The 17,773-nt window shown below is 38.6% G+C and overlaps 1 protein-coding gene across 1 annotated transcript in view; it reads left to right on the top strand.

Moving 5' to 3' along the window:
• The window catches only part of MCCC2 (methylcrotonoyl-CoA carboxylase 2 (beta)), a 36,659-nt gene that overhangs the window by 3,731 nt on the left and 15,155 nt on the right, over window positions 1-17,773 (top strand). The window contains 4 exon segments of the mRNA XM_008589398.1: window positions 11,869-11,933; window positions 14,856-14,955; window positions 15,058-15,153; window positions 17,018-17,090. Coding sequence (XP_008587620.1) covers window positions 11,869-11,933; window positions 14,856-14,955; window positions 15,058-15,153; window positions 17,018-17,090 — 334 coding nt within the window.

Below are 17,773 nucleotides of genomic sequence, written 5' to 3'. Positions count from 1 at the left end.
CCCCCCCCCCCCCAAAATGCATTTCAATCTGTTGTGAAAAAGATAGGGCCTGGGAGAAATAAAGTTACTGTTTGGTTACTTTGAGACTCTCTGATAAATTCTCTGATAAAAAGACTGAGGAAGAAACAGAACGTTGGGGGTAGGATGGACTTTTTGAATTCTGTGTACATTTCGCCCTGTCCAGTTTGCACAGGATGCATGAATGCGACAGAATCAGTGGTGTTGATCAGTCAGGATGGTTGATAATGTTCTTACATTCTGGACAACTGAGTGTGTATTTTGTGGCTTTCATATTTTAATAGTAACTCTTCAGATAGAAGCAAGAAAAATGTGATATATAAGTATCTGTTTTCCACAGTTACTTTGAATGGTAAAAGAAGATGAGAGATTTTAAAAAGCATTTATTACATTTTTACTAACTTTTCTGTCAAGCAGTTGGGACTTTTTCCCCTTCTAAATTATATTATGTTTATCACAGTATTCCCTTGAATTGAATAGTCTTCGACAGTTATGCAGGGGGAGAATAGAGGCCTGGAGTTCACTTAGTTTCTCAGAATTAGATACAAAATCTCTTGACTCCTTGTACAGGATGCTTTCCATAGGGCAGGCAGGCGGCTGCCCTATGATATATAATTTGTTTTTGGTACAATGAGAACCAGTCTCCATTTGTTCAGATAGACCTGAAGGGTAATTAAATTTTCTCTGAAGTTTTTCCAGATGATTACCTCTGTTTTGTAGCTTCTCATTTCCATTTACTCAGAGTTTTGCCTGTGCCTTCTGTGGAGGTGACAAGTATTGTTACTGTCAGTTACACATCATCCTCAGCCTTCTTGCTGCTTTTTTGCTCTTGATTCAAGTCTTAGAATCACGGTGGGCCTCCTCACCCTGCAAGAGGGACGTGTTGGTTCGTTCCTGCCACAGAGCAGGCCACCTCACCAGGACTGGGTGTGCTGTAGCCTCTCAGTGGAGTTCTTTGGACTTCACCTTTGTCCTGATGCAGATGAGGGTCCCTGTGATGTCTCTGGCAAAATGGCTGTGTTGTACCCCCAGTGCAAGGCAAAACTGTCCTCTGAGTGTGGTCAGAAAAATTTATGGTCGTTGTACCTCGTTTCCTTTTAATATCCTCTTTGTGGAGAATGCAGCAGAGTTTTCTTTCTGGGGTCCAGATCGTTCGTCCAGCGAGCCTTGTCCAGTGTGGCCTTGTGTAAGATCTTTGTTGTACCACAAATGAATCTTTGGGACCTGGAAAATTTTCAGTGCTGTTTGGCCCTGGGATCCCTGTGCTTTGTGAGAGGAAGAAGCAGACCCAGTGCAGAACTCTTCTTGGTACCCATTTACTCTGTCCCCTTTTGTGAGTGAGTGAGTGACTCAAACGACGAGAAGCAATTATATGACAGTGACTGGTTATAGATTGGTGATTTCTCTTGTCTTTGTCTTTAATTTGTATTTCTGTTGTCAGAATTTGCTTTAGCAACATTAAGTTTGTTGCCTATTATATACTTGTGACTAGAATGACCTCTTTCTTTTTTTTTTTTTTGTCTTTTGTCTTTTGTCTTTTTTCCGTGTCCGGCAACGGATCGCAACCCTCAGTGTTGCCCCCGCACCGGACCAGGGACCGGCAACGGGATCGCAAGCCTCGGCGTTGCCCCTGCGCCTCGCTCAGCCAGTGAGCGGGAACCGGTCTGTATGTGGGATCCGAACCCTCGGACGGGAGCGCCGCCGCGCTTCCCAAGCGGCGCACTATCCAGTGTGCCACCGGGCCGGCCTGACCTCTTTCTTATTAATAAAATATTTGAGAATTTCGATTCCTGTATACTTAAAAACTCTAGCTCTTTTTTTTTAAATTTTTATTTTGTCAGTATACAATGTAGTTAGTTATTGTGTCCCATCACCAAAACCTCCCTCAAAACTCTAGCTCTTTTTTTTTAAATTTTTATTTTGTCAGTATACAATGTAGTTAGTTATTGTGTCCCATCACCAAAACCTCCCTCAAAACTCTAGCTCTTTTTAAAAAAATTTTGTAACAGCTTTGTTGTGATATAATTCACATACTATATGATTCACCCATTTAAGTGTACATTTCAGTAGTTTTTAGGATATTCACAGAATTAAATCAATTTTAGAATATTTTCATAACTCCATTGGCATTCTGTCTCCATTTCTACCCAGTCTCTCTAGGCAACCACTAATCTACTTTCTGTCTCTATGGATTTATCTGTTCTGAACATTTATTATAAATGGAATCATACAATCAGTGGTCTTTTGTGACTGGTTTCCCATTACTCTCTGGGATGGTTCAGAATTCTACTTATGATGTCTCCCATCTCTGGAATAGATGAACAGTTTACAGATAGATTCTTTGAAGAGCAACAATAAAAAAAGTACTTCTAAACAAAGTCCGTCTTAAGTTTTCAGGTGTGCTTCAATTGTAGTCACTTAAGATAGATGGTTTTAATCTCTGTATTAATTATCTATTGTTGTGGAACAAATTATCCCAAGTCTTGGCAGTGTGAGATAACATGTTTACTATCTCGTGGTTTCTATGGTTTGGGGTGTGGGCACAGCTTAGCTCTGGGTCCCTCATGTGGCTGTTGTCATCTCTGGGCTTGACTAGGGAGGATCCACTTCTCAGTTCACTCACGTGGTTGTTGGCAGGATTCAGTTCTTTGCAGGCCTCACTCAGTTCTTTTTTTTTTTTTTTTTTAAAAGATAACCGGTAAGGGGATCTTAACCCTTGACTTGGTGTTGTCAGCACCACACTCTCCCAAGTGAGCCATGGGCCGGCCCCCTCACTCGGTTCTTTACTAGCTGTTGCTTACAGTTCTTCCTCGGTCCCCTGCTATATGGCCTAACCATAGAGCATCTCACAACATGTCACCTGGCTTCATCAAAGCAAGAAAGTGAGAAGATAAGAGTGCCAGCAAGAGAGGGACCACAAGATGGAAGACACAGTTTCTCATAACCTTTTCACAGAAGTGACATCCCACCACTTGCCATACTCTGTTTCAAGAAAATCACTAGATCCACCACATACTCAAGGGGAAGGGATTACACAGGATATAAATATCAGGTCAGGGATTACTGGGGGCCATTTTAGAAGTCTGCCTAACACAGTGTCCTGTCTTTTTCTGAGCACGTATTAGCTGTGTCAGAGAAGTGGTCTGTTGATTTCCTTGATTGCAGAGATGCATATGGAGAAAATGCATCTGAAGTGCTGCTAGCAATATGGCAATATGGCAATATGGCAAAATTCTGCGAAGTGGAAGCTCTGGTGCTAATAATTTGTCAGCTGTTCATTTTTGAGACTTTCCTACTAGTTGGTGGGTCTCCCTTCCCCTCCTCTACTCCACCCAGATGTTGTCTGAGTTGGTTCAGGCTGCTTTACCCAATTATTACAGACTAGGTAGCTTAAACAACAAACATTTACTTCTCACGGTTCTGGAGGCTGGATGTCTCCAGAGATCAGAGTGCCAACATGGTCAGGTTCTTGGTGAGAGGGCCTTTTTCCTGGTATGTCATCACATGGCTGACAGATCTCCTGTCTCTTCCTCTTTTTATAAGAACACTAATCCCATCGTGGGGGTCCCACCTTCATGACTTTAAACCTGATTACCTTCCAAAAGCTCCACCTCCAGATGCCTTCACATTGGGGATTAGGGCTTCACCATATGAATCTTGGAGGAAGACAGACATTCAGTCCACAGCAGATGGTATGATGGCATTTAGTTTTGTTTCTCTCATTCCAGCCTATTACATTTTGATGAAATAATCCCTCTTTCTTTGTCTCCTCCACCCCTCATCTGCCACCCGCATGGTCTTGGAATACCTGCTGACAGTTGCTATTCTTTCCTCTCCTTTCTCTCTCTGGTTGTTTTCATGGAACTCTGCTATGCCTGCTTATTTCTTTAGGTCTTATTTTTGATAACTGTTCCATTTTAGATTCTTACATCATTATCACTCTTCTCTAAGTTCCTTGACTTTTTTCTTTCTGGATACTGAAATAGTTTGAGCAGAACCTGGTGTTCTAGTACAGAGAATAGGGTGATAAGGTGAAATTGTGTCCTTTTCTTCCTACAGAACCTTAAAAAGCCCATAAAATATTTCAAACATGCAGAAAGTACAGAGAATAATAGAACAGAACACTCGTGTTCCTACCACTTGAGTTTATTAAGTGCTAACATTTCATTTTGTTATTTTTTTCTCAGATTTTTTAAGAATGTATTTGTTCATTTAAACATTTGTTTATCCACAATTCGTTTATTAATTCAAAATGTGGTTTTGCTATTATAAACACTGTTATGATGACTATTTCCTGGTGTTCATGGGTAAGAGTTTTGTAGCCATAGGTATCTTTAAAACAAACTTCTGGGTGATTGATAAGCAAAACAATAAGTGACAAACGCTTCGGTAGTATGTTGACAAATATTGCAGCCACTTTTAATAACATACGTGAAAGCCTTAGTTAAGGAAAAATGCTTTTCATGACAGCCATTTAGATGGAAAAATGTTTACTCATCTACATTTCTTTTTTGGGTTAATACTAGTATGGCATGCTGTTTTCAAAACAGATGTTTGCATGACTATAACAAAAACCGATGGACTATTGGAATTAGTAGCAAAAACTGATTTTATATGATAATTAAAAAAATATTCATTACATACTTTTCTTATTTTTCTTTGGTAATATTATTTTTGTTCCTGTCTAGGGATAATTAGCCAAACCCACATTTATTATTCTTTGTGCCATACTAATCTCTGAGCAAGATTTTTAAAAGCTTCTTATTATGGAAAATTTTAAACACACAAAAGTAGAGAAAATTACACATCACTCAGTTTCAACATAATCAACTTTCTTCTGAGCAAGATTTTTAGTTGTAGAGTTAACATTAGTTTTATATTTAGAAAGTATTGTATTCAGGGTAACACAAAATATTAGTAGCACTCATTTGAAGAATTATTTCAGTATCCTTGTGAGATAAGTGGCAATTGTTTAGAGGAAGTATTATTATTAGATATAAAAACAATCCTTCTTTTTTTTTGTCCTTTTTGAGACTGGCCGCACCACGCTCAGCCAGTGAGTGCCCCGGCCATCCCTATATAGGATCCGAACCCACGGTGGGAGCGCTGCTGCGCTCCCAGCGCCACACTCTCCCGAGTGCATCTGTTCACTTGTCTTAACAAGTTCAAGGAATTGTGTGTGTGTGTTTGTGGGTGAATTAATTTGTTTATTTTTTTAGCTCCCACCAATAAGTGAGAACATGTGGTATTTCTTTTTCTCTGCCTGACTCGTTTCACTCAGTATTATTCTTTCAAGGTCCATCCATGTTGTTGCAAATGGTAGTATTTCATTCGTTTTTATAGCTGAGTAGTATTCCATTGTGTAGATATACCACATTTTCTGTATCCACTCATCCGATGATGGACATTTGGGCTGATTCCAGCTCTTGGCTATTGTGAAGAGTGCTGCAATGAACATTGGGGAACAGGTATACCTTCGACTTGATGATTTCCATTCCTTTGGATATATTCCCAGCAGTGGGATAGCTGGGTCATATGGTAGATCTATCTGCAACTGTTTGAGGAACCTCCAAACCATTTTCCATAGGGGTTGCACCATTTTGCATTCCCACCAACAATGTATGAGAGTTCCTTTTTCTCCGCAACCACGCCAGCATTTATCTTTTGGTGTCTTTTGGATTTTGGCCATCCTAACTGGGGTGAGATGGTATCTCAGTGTGGTTTTGATTTGCATTTCCCGGATGCTGAGTGATGTTGAGCATTTTTTCATATGACTGTTGGCCATTTGTATATCTTCCTTAGATAATTGCCTGCTTAGCTCTTTTGCCCATTTTTTGATTGGGTTGCTTGTTTTTTTCTTGTAAAGTTGTTTGAGTTCTTTATATATTCTGGATATTAGTCCTTTGTTGGATGTGTATTTTGCAAATATTTTCTCCCACTCTGTTGGTTGTCTTTTAGCTCTGTTAATTGTTTCTTTTGCTGTGCAGAAGCTTTTTAGTTTGATATAGTCCCATTTGTTTATTTTTCCTTTGGTTGCCCGTGCTTTTGGGGTCATATTCATGAAGTCTGTGCCCAGCCCTATTTGCTGAAGGGTTTCTCCTATGTTTTCTTTAATAAGTTTTATTGTTTCGGGGTGTATATTTAAATCCTTGATCCATTTTGAGTTGATTTTAGTATATGGTGAGAGGTATGGGTCTAGTTTCAATCTCCTGCATATGGATATCCAGTTATCCCAGCACCCTTTGCTGAAGAGGGAGTCCCGACCCCAGTGAATAGACTTGATGCCTTTGCTGAAGATCAAATGGCAGTGAGTGCGTGGGTTGATTTCTGGGTATTCTATTCTATTCCATTGATCAGTGTCTCTGTTTTTATACCAGTACCATGCTGTTTTGGTTATTATGGCTTTGTAGTATAGTTTAAAGTCAGGTAGAGTAATACCTTCAGCTTTATTTTTTTTTGCTCAGCGTTGCTTTGGCTATTCTTGGTCTTTTGTTATTCCAGATAAATGACTGTATAGTTCTTTCCATTTCTGAGAGAAATGTCATTGGAATTTTGATGGGGATTGCATTGAATTTGTATATTACTTTGGGTAGTATAGTCATTTTCACTATATTGATTCTTCCAATCCAGGAGCATGGGATGTCTTTCCATCTTTTTGTATCCTCTCTAATTTCTCTCAGGAGTGGTTTGTAGTTCTCGTTATAGAGATTTTTCACATCCTTAGTTAGTTCAGTTCCTAGGTATTTTATTTTTTTGGTGGCTATTGTGAATGGGCAGGCTTTCTTGATTTCTCTTTCTGCTTGTTCACTATTGGTGAATAGAAATGCTACTGATTTTTGTGTGTTGATTTTGTATCCTGCTACTGTGCTGAACTCTTTTATCACCTCTAAGAGTTTTTTTGTAGATGATTTGGGCTGTTCGATATATAGGATCATATCGTCTGCAAACAGGGACAGTTTGACTTCATCTTTTCCAATCTGGATGCCCTTTATTTCTTTCTCTTCTCTGATTGCTCTGGCTAAAACTTCCAAAACTATTTTGAATAGGAGTGGTGAGAGTGGGCATCCTTGTCTGGTTCCTGTTTTTAAAGGAAAAGCTTTTAGTTTTTCCCCATTCAGGATGATATTGGCAGTGGGTTTATTGTATATGGCTTTGATTATGCTGAGATATTTTCCGTCTATGCCTAATTTATAAAGGGTCTTTGTCATGAATGAGTGTTGGATTTTATCAAATGCTTTTTCGGCGTCAATAGAGATGATCATATGGTCCTTGTGTTTGATTTTGTTAATATGGTGGATCACATTTATTGATTTGCGTATGTTGAACCAACCTTGCTTCCCTGGGATGAATCCCACTTGGTCGTGGTGAATGATCTTACATATGTGTTGTTGTATTCTGTTTGCTAATATTTTATTGAGGATTTTTGCATCTATATTCATCAAGGATATCGGCCTGTAGTTTTCTTTCTTGGTTATATCTTTACCTGGTTTTGGTATCAGGATGATGTTTGCTTCATAGAATGTGTTTGGAAGCTTTGCTTCTGTTTCAATCTTTTGGAATAGTTTGTAAAGAATCGGTGTCATTTCCTCTTTGTCATTTGCTTATTATCCATTTGTATATCTTTTTTGGAGAAATGTCTGTTCACGTCCTCTGCTTATTTTTAAATTGAGCTATTTGTCATTTTATTTAGTTATAAGAATTCTTACATGTTCTGGATACAAGTCCCTTATCAGATATATAATTTGAAAATATTTTTTCTCATTCTGAAGATTGTCTTTTCACTTTCTTGATGGTATCCTTGTTCGAAGCACAGAAGTTTTTAATTTTGATGAAGTCTAATTTATGTATTTTTTTTCTTTTGTCTCTTGTATTTTTGTCTTTTGTATTTTCTAAAGAAGTCTTTGTCTAATCCAAGATCATGAAGGTTTAATCCTTTGTTTTCTTCTGAGAGTTTTATAATTTTAGCTCTTACCTTTAGGTCTATGACCCATTTTGAGTTAGTTTTGGGGTATGGTGTAAGGGAGGGTCTAGCACTGCTTTGCATGTGGATATGCAGTTGTCCCAGCATCATATGTTGAAAGGACTATTCTGTCCTCATTGGATGATCATGGCATAAGTAAGCTTCTCCTTATTTCTTCATTTAACTCAGCTTTACTATTGTTTGACTCAAGGTCAAGAACAGGTTGATAAGAAAAACAGCAAGGTGATTACATACGATGTATTACCTTTTGTATAAAATGGAGGAAAATACACATTTATGTGCTTGTATATGGATACAGGAATTCTGGAAAAGATACAATAAATATTGTTTAAATGTAGAGGAGAAGAAACAGGGTGGGAGAAAGAACTTTGACTTTTTGAGCCTTTTGAATATATGAATTATTCAAAAAGGTTAAGTTTTTCAAAGATAAAAAATGAGAACAAGTTAGATAGAATAGCTATGAGAGGTGCTCTAAATTTCTGATACTAGCAATCTGTATGAACCACTGGTAGAGCCAGCTACATAATTTGCAGACATGAATGAAAAATGAAAATATGGGACTCCCAGGGCCCAGGTACCAGCTGGAGGGAAGCAGGGAGCCAAGAAGCCATTCCAGGGAGGTGGTAGGAGGCAACCAGGCAGGAGCTGAGGCTCCACACCCCAACACACACTGTTATAGTCCATTTCTGTTGCTTATAACAAAATTACCTGGAACTGGATGATTTATAAGAAAATGAAGTTTATTGCTTACAGTTTCAGAGACTGAGAAGTCCAAAGTCTAGGTAACACATCTGGTGAGTGTCTTCTTTGGTGGTGGCTTCATAGTAATGCAGGTGTCTCATGTGACAGAAAATGGTAGAGCAGAGAGAGAGCTCCTCCTGTGCTGTCCTTTTAAAGCCCCCCAAACCACACCATGACCATCATCAAGCTATCAACTTAATCACCTCTTCAAAGCGCCACCTTTCAATTACCATAAAGGATTTCCAACCCTCAGAAGTTACTATGGGGATCAAGTTTCTAATACATAAAACTTGGGGGACACAATTCAATCCTTATCACACATAGTCCGTTGTCCCTTCAGATGTCACTTACAAAACAAATTCAAAGATGAATTTCAGTGCTTAAGAATTCAAAGATTAACAATTTCAAAAGGATGCCCACAGAACATTAAATTCCAGTTGTGGGTCCCTTCTGAGAGTGGGTCTATGTGCAACCTCACTGGTCACCTGCCCATGATGCTGGCACTGATGACTGGGTTATGTCATCCTAGGCTCTTCCTCACCTGCCCTTTGTGCAGCTCCATTCCAGTGATTTTCAGTAATGCATTTGGTATTCTGCTGTGCTTATGTCACACGATCTTATGCTTCACAGGAATAAAGACACTGGAAATTACTACTCCTTACAACAAAATTTCCCATTGTATAAGTAAAATTTGCCAAGAATATTAAATAGGTGAAAAGAAAGTCATGGAAACGATAAGCTTATACTGTAAAAACAATGGAATCTTATTCAGCCATAAAGAGGAATGAAGTTCTGACACATACTGCAACATGGATGAACCCTAAAAACATTATGCCAGACACAAAAGGACAAATATCATGTGGTCGCTCTTCTATGAAATATTTAGAGTAAGCAAATTCATAGAGACAGAAAGTAGATTAGTAGTTGCCAGGGACTAGGAGGAGGGTGGAATGGGGAGTGCCTGCTAATGAGTACAGGTTTCTTCTGAGAGAGATGAAATGTTCTGGAATTAGGCAGTGGAAATGGTCTCACAACCTTGTGAATACATGAAAAGCCACTGAATTGTATACTTTAAAGTGGTGAATTTTATGGTATGTGAATTATATTTCAAAAAATAAGTTCATCGGTTCAAAAGTCTGTGTTACACAGACTTTTAAATGATTAAAATTATTGTGTTGTTAAATGTTAAATGATTGTGTTAATTTTTAATAACTTCTATTGAGGATCAGGTAAGCCTGAAGAGCTGCCATTTCAAATATGATTAAAGTCTCAAGGCATTATTCAAAAAGCCTGCAGTGTTGCTATTCTTTAACATTTCTCTTGGTCTGTGTAAGAGCCGTCATTGGTTAATGAGAGGGAGATGCACTCGTTACCTTTTTATAGTAAAGGGTATAAACTTTCATGAGTGGTTCTTGTGTATTTTTCTTTAGAAAATGAGTAAAGAGATGACTAAACTTTGAAAACATCTTTTTGGGAATATAGGCAACATCATAATACTAGGATAATGCTGAGTGTTTTAGAAAGAAGATTTTGTCTGAGGGTCAGTAGTTACAGTGTCCATTCAGTGGATTCAGACTTAACCTTGTTCAGTAGTCTACCTTAAGGACCTTGTTTAGTGTAGGAAAAAGCAGCAGCAGCTGCCTCGTTTGCTAGAGAATTCTAAATCCTGACACTTGTTTTACTGAAAGTTGAGAAAAGTCTTTGAAGATTTCATACATAGTGTGGAGTTCAGTTGCTGTTGCTATCAGTAGCTTAGAGTGGTTGAAAAAAATTGACAGTAATAAGGTAAGTTTTTGAAGGAACTTTTTGTTCTCCTGTCTTTTGTTTATCTTCTGAACTTATTATTTAGTAGAATGAGCTGTTTTAATTTCTTTGACTTTTATGATCTTTGCACCTATCACAGTATCAAACATGTTATGGGTGTTCAATAAATATTAACCAATGACAAATCCTTATTGTTTAAGTCTGATGTTAGATCCCTGAAAATAAATATGGTATATCTGTTGTTTATTCCTTTTTTACAACTGTAAATAACCAGGCATCTCTTATAATTCGTTATTGTCTGGACTGAATGCTATTTTACACTGAATTTTTTGGAAAGAAGAGAAGCAAGAATTTAGTTCTTGGGGTGGAATAATTGGAGGTGAACATTTTAATTACCTCTCTCTGTGGAAAGATGTTTTATTCAAGACAGAGCTTTTGATGTCGTGAATAAGTCATCTCTGTGCAGTATTTTAGGTTAATGTTCATTATTCTAATACATGCTTTTTCTGCTTGAAGAAAAAGAAGCATATTAATCAACCCAGGAATCAATAAACAGTTCCTAAGGGGTCAGGTTGACATTTAGCTTTAAATGATTTTTCTTTTTTTCCTGTTAGAATTTCTCAGGCTATAATTAAATCATTCTCAATTTATTACTTGAGATTTCTTTCATTTTGGTCATATTCTGCTGGATCTTAGCTTTAGGTAATCTTGGAGATTTTTTCCCACCTTTGAGGTATTGCACAGAGTTTGGGATAGTAACTCGAATTTTTCAGCATAGTTATTGAATATTTAAAGATGAATAAATCACAATTCCTGACATCAAGGAACTTATAGTATAGAGGAGATGACAGAGATACATGCAAATGCCTGAAATACAGTCTGGCAAGTGCCATGTTGGAGGGAGTAGGTGGAATTCTCTTGGACCACAATGGTCAAGCACTACTCTAATACCATGGAGTGACATTAATGATGAGGAGGCTTGGGTGGCTCAGGGAGAGCTGCATAGACCAGGTGACTCAAGGTGGGACTTACAGAGTAAATGGGAATTCACCAGGCAGTGGGAGGAGCACATGCACAGGCAAAGGCTTTACCACGTGTGTTGAGGCGTTTATGAGGATGGGCTTTCAGCTCAGAAATGCCTGGCTCAACATGGGGCTTGTGGGCAAGTTCTTCATGATTCTGGGTTCAGATTTTTCATTTGTAGACTAGAGATAATATTCTCTAGGTTTGCTTGGTGGGTGGAATGAGAAAGCACAATGTTCGTTAGCTCTGTGGAAGAAAGAAAGATATAGTCAGGTTAGGAGATTTGCATTTTTATTTCTCCAATGGACTAGTCTCACCATTGATTTTTATCCTTGTTGTAGGTTAAAGCAGCGACTGGAGAGGAGGTGTTGGCTGAGGATCTTGGAGGTGCCGATCTTCATTGCAGGTGAAACAAAAACAGTCATTTCTTTCCAGGATTGATTGTCATTTTGTTTGTTTAAAAGAAGTCTTAATTTTCCCAGAGCTAAACTTGCCAGACTAAACCACAGTTTATTTGTTCTCAATTTGCTGTTTTAACACTCAGTTCTTTGAACTGTAGAGTTGCATTGCCAAGCTAGAGCATCAGATGTTTTTCATTATAGCTGAGAAGGACTGGAATGACAGGTTTCTTACTTATTTAACAAACATCCCTTGGGCGCCTGTTTTTTGCCAGGTACTGTCCTATGTGCTGGGGTAATAAGACAGACACGTTTTTGACCTCAGGGAGCTTCATTCTAGTCAGGGAGGTGGGCAGCAGTGGACAGTTGCCACAAGATCATGTAATGTGGCTGATGTGTGAGAAGGCCGACAGGAGGATGTAGGGAGAACATACGGAAGGTGGGTTTGACCCGGGGTGTGCAGGGAAATGTTTCATAACTGGCTTTCTGGGGAGAATAAAGCTACCAATATGATGCCACGCTATGTGGAATCAGGCAGAGGTGCATGTCATAGGCTCCTGTGAGTCAGGTGTGAGCTGGCTCCGTCATGTCGCTGGTCTAACCGTTGCGGGTTAGAGTTCAGGAATAAGAAGACCATGTACCTCCTAGAATGTTGTGAGGAGTAATGAGCTAACACAGCTGAATTGCATGAAACAATACCTGCTGTCAATAAGCACCTATAAATGTTAACTGCCATTTTTATTGTGCTGTTTATCATCGTAATCAGTCACTAAGGGTTTTGGATTCTTTTTTTTTAAGAGTAGTCAGGAAACCATTGAAGAGTTTTAAGCAGAGATGTCCTATTATCAAATAGTCATTTAAAATAATCCCTCTTCCTGCTAAGTGGAGAATGCTTGGAGTGTCGGCAGGAAGCTAAGTGGGGACCATTTGGGTAGTTAATAGCACAGGTGAAAGGTGCTGTGGCTTAGGTGGTTGTGAAAGTAGAGGGGGTGAACAGACTTGAGGACTTATTGATAGGTTTCATGTAAGAGGTACAGGACAGTGAGGTGACAAAGACGATGACCTGGAATGGTTTCATTTCCTGAAAATTGGGATGGCTGGACGAGGAGCAGATTTGGGGATGGGGCAGAGGGATCAAGCATTCATCTCTAATCTGATAAGTAAGAGCTGCTTGTGAGACATCCAGGTAGATGCTGCTGAGTAGGCAGTTGGTTCTTAGAGTCTGGGGTCCAGATCAGGGCTGGAGATCTTTATTTGGGAGTTATCGACATAGAGATAGAATTTAAAGCCATGGGATTAGATGAGTTCACCTCAGGGTGAATGAAGATAGAAAAGAGGGCTCAGGACCATGCCCTAACGAGCCTAGACATAAATGGCAAGTAGATCTAGTCATCTAGCCCGGTGGCCTAGCACGTGCAGTAAACCTCCTTTTGCTCTACCACACCCCAAACCCCAGGAGGGAGGTGACTATGGGAGGATCCAGGAGGAGGGATAAGAGGATAGGTAGTAACATTTTTACTTTCCCATCAAAGAACACTACTATGCCTTTTACATAGTTGGTTAAGGGACCCCTTTACCTCAGGTTTTCATGCATACCTTTCTCACTGAACACTTATTGTGGATAGATTAATTGTACTGTTATGAGTAATATAGAAAAATTTCAGGTCTAGTCCCTGTCCTCAAAGATTTATAATTTAATTAGGCAGATAAGAAAAATAAGTGAATGAACTAAAAAAACTACAAGATAAGTATGTTAACATGCATCTGATTTTACAACTAAAGGCTAAAGGAAAAACGACTAAGGGAATGACTGAAGTGCAGTGAGGTAGAGAAAAGCTTAAAGGGACAGGTTGAGTTGTGCCTGAGTTTGAACAGAACACTTGCTTGTTTGGGGAGCACAGCTGGGGGAGCACAGCTACAGAGTTACTGTCTGTCTGGCCACTTACTGACCATTACGGGGAGACAGTAAAGTGATTTGCCTGCTGCAGTGGATTTTCAACCCAGAGAGAGGGTGACATAGGGGTATAGGACAAAGCGGAGTTCTTGTTTGTAGTTGCTTAATCAGGGGAATGAGGTGAAGACAGTGTTTGAGGAGCATTAATTTTTACAAAGTTTTGACTGTGAATAAAAGTAAAGCTGTATGCAGTATACCAATATATTTTTCAGGTGTATATTTTTACCTGACTTTACAGATTTTTTTTTTTTATACTTTGTTGGAAAATCATAGTACATCTACATCTGAGATAACAAGCTGTCTGATTGGGACAGAACTAATAACCAGATAAGCCCATGCTTCATTTGCTGCACTTGAACAGGAACTTCCATGGCCCTCACCACAGAACCCTTTTCTCAATTCCCATTTTTACCCATAGTCCAAGGAACAGTATATTCAAGCCTTTTTATCTGTTACCTGTGACGGCCTACTCTCAGGTATAATTTTGTAAGGAGGGGGCTCAGCAGTCTCTCAGAAATGAGAGACCGCAGTTGACATCTTCATGAGAAGCTCAGGTACATACACTTGGTGCTGTTGCCAGCTGCGTCATGAATGAGCGCCATCTGCAGTCGGACTTCATCATACACAGTTCTGTTGGAGGTGCACGGACGAGCACTTCCCAGAAGCCCTCCTTACCAAGGCCCGTAATCTAGCAGAAGAAGGTCAAGGTTGAAAAATAGAAGGCGTGGGTTCCTGTGCTGCTACTCATGGTCCCAGGGTGAAGTACTTATGTGTACCTCAGGCGTTCCTGCTTGTAAAACAAGCACAGTACTGTTTTGCCAGGGCCATTATGAGGATCCAATAAAATGACATTTATTAAACTGTTTTGGAAGTAAAAGTGCTGTCATCCTCATAAGAAAAAGATGTTTGGGGTTTAAGATACTTCATTATTTTCCTTTTCCTCGTTCTGATTATTTTAGTGTGCTTTACTCTGTAGAAAGTCTGGAGTAACTGACCACTATGCTTTGGATGACCATCATGCCCTTCACTTAACTAGGAAGGTTGTGAGGAGTCTAAATTATCAGAAGAAACTGGATGTGAGTAGCCTATGTTCTTATATCTTTTATTGCATTTTGGCTTATGTCACCTTGAAAGCATGCTTTTAAACAGGTTAATATGATTGTTCTATATTTCTGCAGGTTACCATTGAACCTTCTGAAGATCCTTTATTTCCTGCCGATGAGTTGTATGGAATAGTTGGTGCTAACCTTAAGAGGAACTTTGATGTCCGAGAGGTATGTAAAAGTGGAACAGTGAGCTGTAAACCAGCTGTCAGTCTCTTTGTGTGTGTGTTCCATTTTCAAAGCTAAAGTTTGTTAGGATGCCTAGGGATTGATGTGGATCTCAGTAAGGAAAGGGAATATATATGGAAAAGATATCTTTCCATACTGTACGTATCATTGGTACACAGTAAGTGCTAAAAGGTGGGGGGAGGGGGGGAATCCTCTTAATGATGGAAAAGTTTTCATTGTACCATGACAAAGTGTGCTTTGTTCATAATAGGACTCCATATTCCTGTGGACATTAGCAATGACATAGGGCAACTTTGTAATTTTCAACTATTTCTTTTCTGTGTTCTTATTTTGGGAAATGGATGAAATGTCAGTAAGTTGGAGGAAAAAACATACCCTTTTAGATCAATATGACATTAGCAAAGATTAGACTTGATTACAGGTGAAGATGTTGCTGTGGTTACACATTGTTGACATAGTCCTCTGTAATCTAGATTGACAATTTTGCTTGTTTGCATAAAGCATGTAGTCTTTTGTTCAGTGTCTATGCTGACGGAATATTTTAAAATTAGGGAATGATCTTAATATCAGATTTTCAAAATATCACATATCAAAGTAAGCTTTTGTTTTATGGAAAGAAAGATGTTGGGAAGCATTCACTCATTTTTCAGCCTTTGCTTTGTACAGAAGAAGGCTTTGACTCATGTGGTAAACAGAAAAAGGGAAACGCAAACTGTATAGAAGAATAATGAGTGTCATCTGAAATAGTTTCTGAAGAAGTTTGGAATGTACTTTATGTATAGAACTCTTTGAAATAGTCCTGGTGTATAATGATGAGCCCCAAGGATGAACACTTTAGTGATTTCTACTTCTTTTAGATTAACAATAAATATGTGGTGGATCCTTCATGTAGATCAGATTCAGAGTGAATGAAACTTTATTGAGGGCTTAATAATAATAACAGCTACCTTTTAGTGAAAACCAGTGCTTTAGTTAGCACTTTTTAAAGATCATCTTTATTAATTTGTTAATTTATTACTTTATGTGCTTGTAACAGATGAGGAATCTGACGCTTAGAGGATTTTAGATAACCAACCTATGACTCTAGTTTCTCAGTGGAAGAGCTGGAAGTCAGAGCTGGTCCTTTATCTCAGCATTATTTTCTTAGATCCCTTTGCTACAATTTCATCATATCTTTATAGCTTTGTCCGATCTTTCCAGAAGTGAAAATAGTGACTCAGAGGACTTAAGTGACTTATTCGAGGACACACAAATCATATGTGATACCTGAAATTGGAGCCTGTGTCTTCTGACTCTGAGCCTTATCTATACCCTGCTTTCTGATTGACTCCCTGAACCTCCACTGATACATTTGAACAGTCCCCGAAGCACCAAGTCTAGCAACCAGCCCATGGAGTCGCTTCTGCTTCTCTTGTATGCAACATGGTGCTGTTTTTTTTTTTTTTTTTAATTTTTTAATTTTTTAATTTTTTTAAAAGATGACCGGTAAGGGGATCTCAAACCTTGACTTGGTGTTGTCAGCACCACGCTCAACCTGTGAGCCAACCGGTCATCCCTATATGGGATCCGAACCCGTGGCCTTGGTGTTACCAGCACCGCACTCTACCGAGTGAGCCACAGGCCGGCCCGGTGCTGTTGTTTTTATAGTGAAATGTCATATCAGCTCAGAATGACTTCAGGACTTTAACCATACATGTGAAGTGAAATTCTAGTGAGACTTTCTGTGTTGGTTGAAATTTTGTGAAAGTAACAACTTCACTGTGAATTTTTTTTCTTATATATAACTTTAATGCAAAAATTCTTCTGTAATATAATTTCTCAGGGACATTGTTATTTTTCCTCTTAGGTCATTGCTAGAATCGTGGATGGAAGCAGATTCAATGAGTTCAAAGCTTTATATGGAGACACATTAGTTACAGGTATAATGGTAAAGAATTGAAAATATGAACATTTTCTGCTGCTTTGAAAATTAGTGATTTCTTGTCTCAAGGCTTTGATACAGTTGGCATGAGCTTTGTGATTTAGAGGACTACAAATGTGTGAATCAGTTTTCAAAAGGAGCTGTTTTATAAAGATCATTTGTAGCTGAATGTCTTCATAGATCCAGAGAGTTTAAAATGATGGTGGTTAGATGGTGCGGTATAGGCCCTTATCTGTGACTTTGTGACATTAGCTTTATTATAAAAAGGTTCCTTTAGTAAAACTAGTAGAAAATATTTGTAGTTCTTTTTGTTTCTCTGGGTAACTACAATTATTTTGAAAATTTCAGCACTGTCTCCATTATTCTTTAGTCTCCAATTCAACTAGTAAGTTTTTAATGATGTTTAACTTTTCAGAGGGATATAGAGTGAGTTAAACCTCACAGCCTCTGATTCATGCAAATATCAGATTGAGAATACAGTGTATCATGTCTGGAAAAATAAAATAAGGATGTTTTTAAAAGTTAATTCTTTCATCTAAAGTGTTAAGTTTGTAGGCCTTTGAAGAAAAGTATTTGAAACAGATGTGAAACCCATAGTAATCTCTCTTGGGAAAATGGCAGGACAAATTTTGTGAATTTTACTTGTTCATAAAAAGCTTGAAAATATAGTAGTTAATCTGA

This window comes from Galeopterus variegatus, unplaced genomic scaffold (genome assembly GCF_000696425.1).
Source record: "Galeopterus variegatus unplaced genomic scaffold, G_variegatus-3.0.2 Scaffold5411, whole genome shotgun sequence".
In the NCBI taxonomy this organism is placed as follows: Eukaryota; Metazoa; Chordata; class Mammalia; order Dermoptera; family Cynocephalidae; genus Galeopterus; species Galeopterus variegatus.
Note: the sequence above shows the minus strand (reverse complement) of the source record. Positions and strands in the feature narration are given on the sequence as shown.